Source organism: Lemur catta, chromosome 22 (assembly GCF_020740605.2).
Source record: "Lemur catta isolate mLemCat1 chromosome 22, mLemCat1.pri, whole genome shotgun sequence".
In the NCBI taxonomy this organism is placed as follows: domain Eukaryota; kingdom Metazoa; phylum Chordata; class Mammalia; order Primates; family Lemuridae; genus Lemur; species Lemur catta.
In genome coordinates, this window is record NC_059149.1 from 4,682,430 (window position 1) to 4,696,286 (window position 13,857).

The 13,857-nt window shown below is 40.0% G+C and overlaps 2 protein-coding genes across 6 annotated transcripts in view; both read right to left on the minus strand.

Moving 5' to 3' along the window:
• The window catches only part of HGSNAT (heparan-alpha-glucosaminide N-acetyltransferase), a 42,989-nt gene that overhangs the window by 21,718 nt on the left and 7,414 nt on the right, over positions 1-13,857 (minus strand). For 4 of the 5 annotated variants that reach the window (XM_045535666.1, XM_045535667.1, XM_045535669.1 and 1 more), the window contains exons 3-5: positions 6,420-6,556; positions 6,079-6,200; positions 3,972-4,041 (exon numbers count right to left, since the gene is read on the minus strand). In XM_045535666.1, coding sequence (XP_045391622.1) covers positions 3,972-4,041; positions 6,079-6,200; positions 6,420-6,556 — 329 coding nt within the window. The remainder of the gene's footprint in view (positions 1-3,971; positions 4,042-6,078; positions 6,201-6,419; positions 6,557-13,857) is intronic. The other variant, XM_045535671.1, reaches the window with a different exon arrangement.
• LOC123626594 (heterogeneous nuclear ribonucleoprotein A1-like) lies at positions 1,701-3,163 on the minus strand (the record flags this gene model as incomplete). Its single annotated transcript, XM_045535672.1, is given in 2 exon segments — positions 1,701-2,060; positions 2,063-3,163. Coding segments are annotated over 2 exon segments (1,233 nt in total), but the record flags the coding sequence as incomplete, so codon positions are not given.

Here is a 13,857-nt window from a genome sequence, read left to right on the forward strand (position 1 = left end):
TCCACATCTTTGCAATTGTGAATTGTGCTGCTATAAACATTCTAGTGCAGATGTCTTTGTTATAGAATAACTTTTGTTCTTTTGGGTAGATGCCTAGTAATGGGATTGCTGGATCAAATGGTAGGTCTACTTGTATCTGTTTAAGGTATCTCCATATTGCTTTCCACAGAGGTTTGTGCCAATTTCTTAAAATAAGACAAGGAAGTCTGCCTCATTGATTGACTCTTCCTTTCATGAAGGTTTCTCTTTAGCATGTGATACTGTTTGATAGCACTTTACCCATAGCAGAACTTCTTTCAAAATTGGAATCAGTCCTCTCAAACCCTGCCGCTGCTTCATCAACTGAGTTTACAGTAATACTCTAAATCCTTTCCTGTCACTTCAACCTTTACAGCATCTTAACCAGGAGTAGATTCCATCTCCAGAAACCATCTGCTTTGCTCATCCATAAGAAGCAACACCTTATCCACTCAAATTGTATCACAAGACCGCAGCAATTCAGTCCTATCTTCACACTCCATTTCTAATTCTAGTTCTCTTGCTGTTTCCACATCTGCAGTTATTTCCTACACTGACGTCATGAACCCCTCAAAGTCATCCATGAGGGCTGGAATCAACATTTTCCACATTGCTGTTTGGAATGTTCCACAGGATGGAAAAGCAGGATCACATGCAAAGAGGAGCTTCGCTTCCACAGCAGAGCGAGATGGAATTTCTCCTCTGTGGAAGTGCTGGACCTCAGCTATCAAGTACTTTTAAAAGTGACATAACATGGCCGGGTGTGGTGGCTCACGCCTGTAATCCTAGCTCTTTGGGAGGCCGAGGCAGGTGGACCCTTTGAGCTCAGGAGTTCAAGACCAGCCTGAGCAAGAGTGAGACCCTGTCTTTACTAAAAATAGAAAGAAATGATCTGGACAGCTAAAATTATATATATAGAAAAAAATTAGCCAGGCATGGTGGTGCACGCCTGTAGTCCCAGCTATTCGGGAGGCTGAGGCAGGAGGATTGCTTGAGCCCAGGAGTTTGAGGTTGCTGTGAGCTAGGCTGACACCAGGACACTCTAGCCCAGGCAACAGAGAGAGACTCTGTCTCAAAAACAAAAAAAAAAGTGACATAACAGATCTATTCATGTGAAAAGTACCATAGCACTGTAAGATACTGAAATAGTATTTGCATCTTATGAAAAGATGGACAAGCTAATACCTAAATTCAAAGAAATGAAACTCCTCTGCTAGAATCCTATTCTGCCCCTAAAAAGCAGTTGGGTTAAACACCTGCTTCTAAGCCACTGGTAGTTCTTTTATTTTATTTTTTTTTCAAGAGAATTAAATCATTTATTGATTACACATGATAATGGTTGATACACAAGCTTCATTCCCATCTATAATTTTATCTGGTACCATCATTCAATTTAGATATATTGCATAGGATATGCCAACAATCATCTTTATAACCAATAATTCCATGATTTTCCTTGGATGACCCCTTTTAATGGTGAACTTTAGGTCACAACAGTAACCGTCAGTTCAACTACACCAAGGTTTCTCAAGACAGACAATGGCTTCTCCACCCAAGCAGGTTGTAAATGAATTTCAAATAGAACCTGGCATCACCCTGAAGGAATTCTATCTTCACACTTTTGAGGAAGTTTACCAAAATGGCTTCAGAGTAGACTAACTTTACACAGCACATTTAAAAAGAAAAAAAAGACGTATTTATTCAGTGTCATGATCAAATTATTACATTTAGCAATCAACAGCATGAGTGCAAAAAAAAAAAATCTACATTAAAACCCTTTGTTGGAATGCTTTACACTTTCCACAGAACAGAAACTAAAATAACCTGTTATACAATTAGTCACAAATACAGTCCTCGAGTTTTTTGCCCAACACATGAGTATTGTCTAAAACACGTCTTCTCTGTAGCAGCTAGGCCCCGCCACCACTGTGCTTGGCTGAGTTCACAAATCTGTTGTAACCTGTAGCTTCCCTGTCACTTCTCTGGCTCTCCTCTCCTGCTAAGCTTTGTTTCCTGGGAATAATTAAAACCTTCTGCCACTGCCATAGCTACTGCTGCTACTGGAACCACCACAGCCACCTTGGTTTCGTGGTTTGGCAAAGTATTGGCCTCCACCACCACAGGGGCCAGAGCTTCTGCCTCCAAAATTTCCTCCCTTCCTGGGTCCAAAATTGGAAGACTGATTGTTGTAATTGCCAAAATCATTGTAGCTTCCGCCACCTCCAAAACTGCTTCCATCATTACCAAATCCATTGTGCCCATCCCCACTGCCACCATATCTGCCACCAGCATGGCTGCCACCAAAGCCACTTCGACCACTGAAGTTTCCTCCACGGCCAAAGTTGTCATTCACACCAAAACCACCTCCACAACCGCCACCAAAGTTTCCAGAACCACTTCGACCTCTTTGGCTGGATGAAGCACTGGCCATCTCTTGCTTCCACAGGGCTTTCCTTACTTCACAGTTGTGGCCATTCACAGTATAGTATTTCTGAATGACAATCTTATCCACAGAATCATGGTCATCAAAGGTTACAAAAGCAAAGCCCCTCTTGTTGCCACTGCCTCTGTCAGTCATGATTTCAATCACTTCAATTTTCCCACGCTGTTCAAAATAGTCTCTTAGGTGATGTTCTTCAGTATCTTCTTTAATGCCACCAACAAAGATCTTTTTCACAGTTAAGTGGGCACCTGGTCTTTGAGAATCTTCTCTAGAGACAGTGCTCCTCGGTTCCACAACTCTTTCACCCACCTTGTGTGGCCGTGCGTTCATTGCTGCATCCACCTCCTCCACTGTGGCATATGTGACAAACCCAAAGCCCCTGGAGCGCTTGGTGTTTGAATCTCTCCTTACCACACAGTCCATGAGTGCTCCCCACTGCTCAAAATGGCTCCTCAGACTCTCATCAGTCGTTTCAAATCTCAACCCTCCAATAAATAGCTTCCACAGCTGTTTGGGTTCTTTAGGAGACTCTGACTTAGACACAATGGCAGTGGGAAGAAAGACTTCAATGATGCTTCCTCGGCAGCGTCCACGGGCAGTGGTAGTTCTTTTATATTTATATACAGTCAGATTCCTTAAACAGGGAATTAAACCATCTCTAAGATGCACAAGGCATCTTGTGCATCTGATGTGGCATCTAAAATGTCAGAGTGAACAAACTCCCCTAAGTTTCAGGGTTCCCCCAAGTTGGCCGATTTAAAGATTGGGCTTCCATCCCTCAAATCTAGATACAACTCACCAATAAAATCTTGTGGTCCTTCCTGAGACCCGAACAGGATGAGCACATGAAAATTCAAGAAATCGTATTCCTCTTAAACATAAAAAAACTTTCCTTTGAAAACTGATTAAAGCAGGCCTGGATCTATTTTACTTTTTCTTTTACAGTCTAGTAATTCATACTTACCAGAATCACTGTTAACCATGCAGAGCAGAATGAATCCCCTCTCTACACTGGCTAACTCGCTCTAACCCCAGGAAAAGGAGTCCACACTGGGGCCCAGAGGCAGGACATCCAGGCATCCACGTCTGCCACCATATCCCTGGGCTGGCAGGGAGGTGGAAGGTGGGCTAGCGCGTATCCCAGGGCTCAGGGCTGGAGAGGAAGAGGAGGGCCTGGTGTGACAGCCTCCTCCTAATGCTAGAATAAGCCACTTCCACTCACTGAGGAACGGGATGTGAGATTCTTTAGGAAATAATTATTTCTCAAGCATTGTCTTCATTTTCAGCCACGTGGGGGATGGAAGGCAAAAGTCCATTAGAACCTTCATTATTAGTAATTTTCCTGAAATCAAAAACCGTATCTTCATCTATATTGAACCCCTGACTGGACATGGTGGATACATAAATGTGCATTCAATCAAAAAATAATGGCCATTTGAGGGATCACAACTACCGTTTCTGAAGGTATTATTTCTATATTCTATCTTCCCCAGCTGTGGGAACATCTTACCTAAACAAGAGCCTCAGAAGGGATACCGCAATGATGAGTGCTAAACCAATGAGGAATGCAACACTCACAGCTACAGAAAGAAGAGAAAAAGCATTATCACCAAAAAAGTCATCATAAACAAAGTTGTCACATCATTACATTTAATGTATACGTGAAAAATGAAATCAAACAAAAATGAAAACAAATGAGGGAAAAGCCATTATCCTTATGTTAAATGTCCTCTACACAACTAAAAACACCACTCATCATGGGGGCTGTTAATTTTCATTATGAAAAATATCAAGCGTACACAAAACTACAGAGAATTGTATAATAAAACCACACCCACCCATCACCCAGATTTCAGAATTATCAAGATCTTGACACTCTTGCCTCATCTATAACTATCCTCCCTCCCCATTTTTAGCTAAAGAATTTTAAAAAACATCCCAAACATCATGTGATTTCATCCCCTCATACTTGAGTATGTGTCTCTAAAGCATACGGCCCTGGTCAAAGACATTTTGACATCATGCACCTGCAGACGTGATGTACTGAGGACGACACAGGATCGTTTCTATAGCATTCTACCAAAAATGCAAAACTTCTAGTCATGAGAAAACATCAAGCCAATCCAAGTCAACAGACAATCCAAAAAATGGCCAATACTCTTCAAAATTGTCAAGATCATGAAAGACAAAGACAGACTAGGGAACTGTCCTCGATTGAAGGAGACACAGTAGATCTGACAACTAAATGCAACGTCGGATCCTAGAGTGAATCCTGGACCAGAAAAAGGATATTAAAACGGACAATTGGAGAAATTTAAGTAAGTCTATAGGTGAATATTATATCAATGTGAAGTTCAGAAGAATGCTGAGTTCCTGGTTTCCATAATAGTACACCAGATAATTTTATGACTATACAGTTTAGGGGTTTAAGGGAAGCTAGGGAAAGGGTATTTGGGAACTCTTTTTTTGCAACATTTCTGTAAGTCTATTTCAAAATTAAGTTTCTTAAAAATGGACCTTTTGTTATGTAACCACAATGTCATACAAAATTAACAATAATCTCCTGGCTAACAGTGAGGAGGTACCTTCTGCAATTGACCATATGACTGACAGATGTGTTCAGCTGGTAAAAGCCTGACCCCTCCAGTGTAAAGTTCCCCTTTCATCTGACACTTTCTCCACTTATATGGTTTTTGCCTGAATCAATGATTCCATTAGGGGTTGCAAAATATCCTGCCATTCTGCCCATTATTAGCTGGAATTCTTTTCTACAGAATTTACCCTCATTAACTAGGACTGGTTGGTTACCCTGAATTACAGTTAAAATAAAAAGGCAGGATAAATGCTTAAATCTGTTACCTCCAAAGACAACCAAAGTATTGCTTTCATTTCTGTTTTCGGTTGGGATGGAGGGCCTTGCTCTTTTTAGTTTCATAAGGACATCATGGTTTTTATATATTCATTATTTTCCACCAATTACATATTCTTTTTAATGCCTAAATTGTCCACATTGGCCCTTTCATATTGGCTCCTATGTTCTTTTGACATAACCTCACAGTCGTCAATAGCTTCCCTGTGAACAGCACCTATTAATGTCCAGGAGTTCCTTACTGCCTTTTGAAAGGCAGCACTTACAACATTATCTGAAGGGGAGCTCAGAATGAAGGATTTTCTTCAGCGCAGTTATCAGAGAATGAATTATCCCTCCTTAAGCTAAGGGGACCTCTGGATGGTCAGCATGAGACACACAGGAAGCACTACACCCTAAATCCTAAAATAAGGAACAATAATTGACAATTTCTGGTTTCTATTTCAAGTTTTTCTTTCAACTGCATCGACTTTTCTGGTTTATCAATTCTTCATAATTTAACTAAATAACAACTATGAGGCTATGTTGATACATCCTATAATTTTAATATATGACATAATTTTATTGGTACAAATGGTCACAATAAGTATATTATAAATAGACTATAACTAAATGGAATCTGTAACCTATAATCTGGGTTTTTAAATTACAGAAAATGTCATGGACTGCTTCACTTTCCAAACAGTATCCCAAAATGGAAGCTTTTGAAAATACAAATGTAAAAAATCAACAAAGAGCAAATACGTACGAAGATTACTATCAACTGGATTCTCATTGACAACTAAGTCGCAGGCAATCTCATTGACTCCATTATGGATGTGCTTTACCAAAAGAGAATAGTTTCCAAATTCTCCAAATTTGTATTCCAGCCTACAAAGATTAGAAAAATTAAGACAAATGGTTAGATTAGGAAATAAGGAGTTGGATTTTGCTAATGTCATAAAGGCAGAATGAGATGTGTTCCTGGGTGCAGCCCAGAAAAGATAAAGAAAAATATTTTAAAGGGACAAAAAGCTAAAAACCAAACAGGAAAAACAGCAGAGAGAAAACGCAAACTTCAGTTAGGTTATACAAAAAGCAGGCACAAACCTACAAATTTCTTTCTCTTCCAGGGTATCGTTCAGCTGCAGGACGGAGCCGTGCTGGGTGCTGACAGAGACGGCTGCAATGCTGGGCTCGCCGGGTTTTTTACTCTGAGAGACACTGACCAGCACCTGAAACAAGCACTATAGAATAAAAGCGCAACAGATAAACTGTTGGGGGTTGTTGAATATCTTTGCTTGTTGGAGGACATAAATATCCAACTAAAGATCCTAACATGACTTTTCCTTCATACTTATAAAACAAACTTAGAAATTTCAATAACTTAGACAAAATTTGCCTATTTTTTTTTATATTAAAACAATGTCGCTACGGAATTATATAATCTTCATAAGTAAACTTTTCACAAATTAATAGATCATACATTAAATCTAAGTTTTATTTAATATTATTTAACAAATAAGTTTCCATCATTATACCTAATTTGCATATTTATAATATATAATGGTTGCATTACATTCCATCTAATAGTATCACTGTGAGTACTGAGGCTGATTTCAAAGATTTTTTGTTTTATCATTTTATTGTTTTTGTTATATAAATTATATTGTTTTAAAAGATCTACACATGAGGTTCCTATTCCTTTACATTCTTTTCCTAAGGAAAATTTCCAAAAGTGAAATTACTGGATAAAAAATAATCATTTTAATAGTTCCTATTACAAGGTAGCCAAATAGTACTCAAATAAGCAAAATTAAAACAATATATTAATTTCTCATTAGTCTTACCAAGATTTTAAAATCCTTTTTCTTTTTATTCATTTACTAGACATTTATATCACAGCATTAAGATTATGTTTTAAACTATCAACAGATGAAATAATTCAATAATTTTGCTATTTTGTTTCCCATAGTGTGAACCATTAGTTAGATACCAACTTCTCTTGAACATAATCTTAGAAATGTGTCCTCATATGCTGTAATATTAGACTTTTAACTGTATCAAATATTTTTCCATTCTAGTACATTCCTTTTCATCTCATTAAATTTTGTTGTTTTTAATTACAAGTTTTTTTTTTTTTTTTTTTGAGACAGAGTGTCACTTTGTTGCCCTGGCTAGAGTGAATGCCATGGCATCAGCCTAGCTCACAGCAACCTCAAACTCCTGAGCTTAAGCAATCCTCCTGCCTCAGCCTCCCGAGTAGCTGGGACTACAGGCATGCGCCACCATGCCCGGCTAATTTTTTCTATATATATTTTAGTTGTCCAGATAATTTCTTTCTATTTTTAGTAGAGACGGGGGTCTCACTCTTGCTCAGGCTGGTCTCGAACTCCTGACCTCGAGTGATCCACCCGCCTCGGCCTCCCAGAGTGCTAGGATTACAGGCGTGAGCCACTGCGCCCGGCCTAATTACAAGTTTTTATACTTTTATATAATCATACTAGTCTGGCTTGTTATTTCTCCTATTGCTTCTATTACTTCAAAAATGTACTGTGCTAACAGAGTGGCTGAATGGACTAAAAAAACAATACCCAACTATATGCTGCCTACAAGAGACTCACTTCACCTGTAAGGACACACAAAGACTGCAAGTGAAGGGATGGAAGAAGATACTCCACGTAAATGGAAACAAAAAAGGAACAGGAATAGCTATACTGATACCAGATAAAATAGACTTTAAGCCAAAAACTGTAAAAAACGGAGACAAAGAAGGCCATCGTATAATAATGAAGGGATCAATATAGCATGAAGATATAACAATTATAAATATATATGCAACCAGCACTGGAGTACCTAAATATATAATGCAACTATTAATAGACCTAAAGGGGCCAGGCACAGTGGTGCACTCCTATAATCCCAGCTATATAGGAGAAACACTTGAGCCCAGGAATTTGAGACCAGCCTGGGCAACACAGTGAGAACCCAATTCAAAAGATAAAAAACTGAGCTAAAGGCAGAGATAGACTGCAATACAATAATAGTAGGAAACTTCAACACCCCACTTACAGAAATGGACAGATCACCCAGACAGAAAAATCAACAAAGAAACAGTTAAGGCCGGGCGCGGTGGCTCACGCCTGTAATCCTAGCCCTCTGGGAGGCCGAGGCGGGTGGATCGCTCGAGGTCAGGAGTTCGAGATCAGCCTGAGCAAGAGCGAGACCCTGTCTCTACTAAAAATAGAAATAAAAATTATCTGGACAACTAAAAATATATATAGAAAAAATTAGCCGGGCATGGTGGCGCATGCCTGTAGTCCCAGCTACTCGGGAGGCTGAGGCAGTAGGATCACTTAAGCCCAGGAGTGTGAGGTTGCTGTGAGCTAGGCTGACGCCACGGCACTCACTCTAGCCCGGGCAACAAAGTGAGACTCTGTCTCAAAAAAAAAAAAAAGAAACAGTTAAACCACACTCTACACCAAATGGAGCTAACAGACATGTATAGAACATTCCATCCAACAACACCAGAATATATATTACCTCAACAGCCCATGGAACATTCTCCAACATAGATCATATGTTAGGCCACAAAACAAGTCTTAAAAAATTTTTAAAAATCAAAATCATATCAAGTATCTTTTCTGACCACAATGGAATGAAATTAGAAATCAGTAATCGGAGGAACTTTGGAGACTGTACCATTACATGAAAATTAAACAACATGTTCCTGAAAAAACAATGGGTCAATGAAAAATTTTTAAAAGAAATTTTAAAATTTCTTGAGACAGATGAAAATGGAAACACAACATCTAAGACCTATGGGATACGGCAAAAGCAGTTCTAAGAGGAAAGCTTACAGCAATAAATACCTACATCAAAAAAGTAGAAAGATTTCAAATAAACCAATCTAAGGATCTGAGTAAACATTTCTCAAAAGAAGACAATGGCCAACAAGTCTACGAAAAAATGATCAACATCACTAATCATCAGGGAAATGCAAATCAAAAACACAATGAGCTATCACCTCACCCAGGTTACAATGGCTATTATCAAAAAGACAAAAAATAATAAATGTAGGTGAGGATGCCAAGAAAAGGGAAAGTAAATTAGTACAGCTATTATGGAAAACAATATGGTGATTTCTCAAAAAACTAAATATAGGCCGGGCGCAGTGGCTCATGTCTGTAATCCCAGCACTCTGGGAGGACGAGGCGGGTGGATCCTTTTTTTTTTTTTTTTTTTTTTGAGACAGAGTCTGGCTCTGTTCCCCAGGCTTAGAGTGCCATGGCGTCAGCCTAGCTCACAGCAACGTCAAACTCCTGGGCTCAAGCGATCCTCCTGCCTCAGCCTCCCGAGTAGCTGGGACTACAAGCACAAGCCACCATGCCCGGCTAATTTTTCCATGTATTTTTTTAGTTGTCCATACAATTTTCTTTCTATTTTTAGTAGAGACGGGGTCTCGCTCTTGCTCAGGCTGGTCTCGAACTCCTGAGCTCAAACAATCCTCCCACCTCGGCCTCCCAGAGTGCTGGGATTACAGGCGTGAGCCACCGCGCCCGGCTGCGGGTGGATTCTTTGAGCTCAGGAGTTCGAGACCAGCCTGAGCAAGAGCAAGACCCTGTATCTACTAAAAAAATAGAAAGAAATTAGCTGGATAACTAAAAGTACGTAGAAAAAATTAGCCGGGCATGGTGGCACATGCCTATAGGCCCAGCTCTTCAGGAGGCTGAGGCAGGAGGATCGCTTGAGCCCAGGAGTCTGAGGTTGCTGTGAGCTGGGCTGACACCACAGCACTCTAGCCTGGGCAACTGACTGAGACTCTGTCTCAAAAAAAAAAACAACTAAATATAGAACAGCAATCCCACAGTAGTATTTATCCAAAGGAAAGGAAATCAGTGTATCAAAGAGATACCTGCACTCTTCAGGAAAACACTGCAGAGGTAAAAAAGAGACACCTGCCCCCGAGGTTTACTGCAGCACTATTCACAGTAGGCGAAATAGGGAATCAACCTAAGTGTCCACATCGATGGATGAATGGATAAATCAAATGTAGTATATACACAATGGAACATTATTCACCCACAAAAACAAATAAAATCCTGTCATTTGAAGCAACATGGATAAGCCTAGTGGACATTATGTTAAGTGAAGTATTCCAGGCACAGAAAGATAAATGCCGCATGATCTCACTCATGTGGCATCTAAAGAAGGTGATCTCCTAGAAGTAGAGAGCAGAACAGTGACTACCAGAAAGTAGGGTGGTCAGTGGGAAGGGAGACAGGGGGTTGGTCTGTCGTGGGATGAGAAGGGGAAGCCTTCTCCAAAATGACCGACCCAGGGACCAGGCAAGGGCGAAGACGAGCGTTTATTCGTTTATTCACCGGTGAGGCTCAGAGGACAGGGTCCAAATTCTGAGCCCCGAACAAAGAGTGTGACAGCCTTTTACGCATCTTTAGGAAGGGTGAGGGGCACAGTTACAACGTCGTTATCTCTACTCCTAGCAGGGCCAGGGTCCTGAGCAGGCAGTGGTCAGGCATGTATGTCGGCCTAGAGTTCTTATCTTTTTGGTACCGGCAAATAAGTCACAGAAGTTAAACAGTAAGTTAGCAGTTTTACAATCTAGATCCCTTAGTAGTTTGTACAACTTTACACCTTTTGTCCCTGGTACAGAGTTGCCACAGAATTTCTTCCCATTTCACAAGGGCCGGGGGCCCCTACCACAGGTCTACAGGCACAAAGGGACAGATAGGAGGAATAAGTTCTGATGTTCTACTGCACAGTAGAATGACTACAGCTAACAATGATATATTGTGTATTTTATAATAGCTACAAGAGAAGATTTTAAATGATCTCACCACAGAGAAAATGACAAGTGTTTGAGGTGATGAATATACTAATTACACAATGTGTATACGTAACAAAACATCACACTGTACCCCATAAATATGTACAATTATTGTCAATTAAGAACAAACTAAAACTTTTAAAAATGTATTCTGCCTTTTATATTATTTTTTTAGGCTGTGGGTTTTATTTTTTTAACTTGAATCCTCTTGGAGAATTTGACAGATAGTGTATACTGATTGCAAATGCCCTTCCCCGTGGTCTTAGTTATCACACTTTAGGTTCTTACGTAAATTGGATTTTACTTCTCACACTTACTTTGAAGTGTCTGTTGGCTACATGAGCAATTATGGCTTCATAATGTGCCTGACATCTAAGACAGCGAATCTCCATATTGCCCATTCTCCTCTCCTCCTTTCAGGCCACGTTTTGATCCTCTTACTCATTTACTTTTTTTTTTTTTTTTTTTGAGACAGTCTCACTCTGTTGCCCAGGCTAGAGTGCCATGGCATCAGCCTAGCTCACAGCAACCTCAAACTCCTGGGCTCAAGGATCCTCCTGCCTCAGCCTCCTGAGTAGCTGGGACTACAGGCATGCACCACCATGCCCGGCTAATTTTTTCTATATATATTTTTAGCTGTCCAGCTAATTTCTTTCTATTTTTTTAGTAGAGACAGGGTCTTGCTCTTGCTCAGACTGGTCTGAAACTCCTGAGCTCAAACGATCCACCTGCCTCGGCCTCCCAGAGTGTTAGGATTACAGGCGTGAGCACCGCGCCTGGCCTCATTTACATTTTTATATGAATTTTGTTTTTTTCGGAGACAGGGTCTCACTCTGTCCCCCAGGCTACAGTACAGTGGCAAGATCACAGCTCACTGCGGTCTCAAACCCCTTGGCTCAAGTGATCCTTCTGCCTCAGCCTCCTGAATAGCTGGGACTACAGGCACAGCCGCCACCATGCCTGGCTATTTTTTTATTTTATTTTTTGTAGAGACAGGGTCTCTCCAGACTGGTCTTGAACTCCTGGCCTCAAGCCATCCTCCCACTTCAGCCTCCCAAAGCACTGGGATCACAGTCCCCGCCCCTTCTCCACAATTCTATAACAAGTGCTCTCAGCACTGGCTCAGATCTTCATCTGTGAAGTGGGGGAATGACACCAGCCCTGCTTTCTCTTCAGGGTTTTCTTTAAGTGTCAAACGAAACAACGGTGGGTATCCTGCCAGCCTCGTATTGTCCTCATGGATATTCGTCCAGATCCCATATGGGCCTCCTCCTCTGCTGTGAAGACTTTCTTCCACTCTGTCACACACTTTCTCTTCTCTGACTGCCATCTTTCCGTTCTTATTTTCACCACACACCTTTTATATTGCTTCTAGTATTCTCAAAGATTGGTGAGAAAGTGGGAGTGTTTAACATGCCCACTGCATCTGCTGAACATGGTGCTGGTACACAGTTCTAAGAACGTGACAAGGATCTAGAAGACAATGACAGTTCCAGAATTTCCAAGTAGTGGTGCTTCCAGGTGTCAATCTGTGTTAATAGATTACAACAGTTCACTGGACCATAATTATTTTGATTTCAGTTGAGATATATATATATATATATATATATATATATATATATATATATACACTAATTTCTAATTTGCTTAATTTCCATCATTGCCTTAAATTTATCAATTCTGTCACTTTTATTTTTAAAAAATCATCTTTTGAATCATTCTTACTTCAATTCCTAGTTTTCATATTTATTATTTTTATTGCTTCTTTTTTTCTTTTGTTTGGATGATTACACTGTCGGCTTTCCAAAAATCTTGAGATCCTTATTCAATTATTTTGCATTTCTCCTTTTCTTTCTGATTAACATAAAGTAGGATCCTGGTTCTAACATTGCCACTTAACAGCTGGATAACCCAGAAAAAAGCTACTTTATCTCTTAGTTTTAGTATCACACCCCACATCCTCTCTATCAGATTATCCTCTCTACTGGATACATCTTCTCTACTGGACTATTGTGAGGATTAAATGAGATACATTACAGCACACCTAAGACACAGAGCAAGCCCTCAGTAAACAGTAGCTGCAACTTCTATTATCATTTTTATTATTAGAAACATTATAATAAAAATTTCTGTAAGAATTGCTTTGGCCTGGTCTAAAGATTTTTCTATGAAATACTCCATGTTTGTATTATACCCCTTATTATATTAGTTTGGTTTCTGCTATGCAGACGTATGAGATATAGAATGCATAATCTCTACTTTTTGTATTTATTTAATCCCTTTTGACCAAACACCTGATTGATGTTTCTGTGAAATATTAACACACACAGATATTTCTGAAGTTATCTAGTTTTTCTATTTAACTCCTGCCATAAGTGTGACTTATGTTTATTGCCAATGATACTGACATGTACAGAGACGGGTCTTACTCTGCTTCAGACAGCTCCATACACTCAGTCACTACTAAATGGTCACAAGAGACTAAGAGGAGCTCCATTATTTTCCCAGCTTCACAGGTGAAGAAACTGAGGCACAGAAAAGGTAATTATCATACCCAAAGGCATACAGGTAGGAAGTGACAGAGCCAGGATTTGAACAAAGCGCTCTGGCTGTAGAATGCTCTTTTTTTTTTTTTTGAGACAGAGCCTTGCTCTGTTGCCCGGGCTAGAGTGAGTGCCGTGGCATCAGCCTAGCTCACAG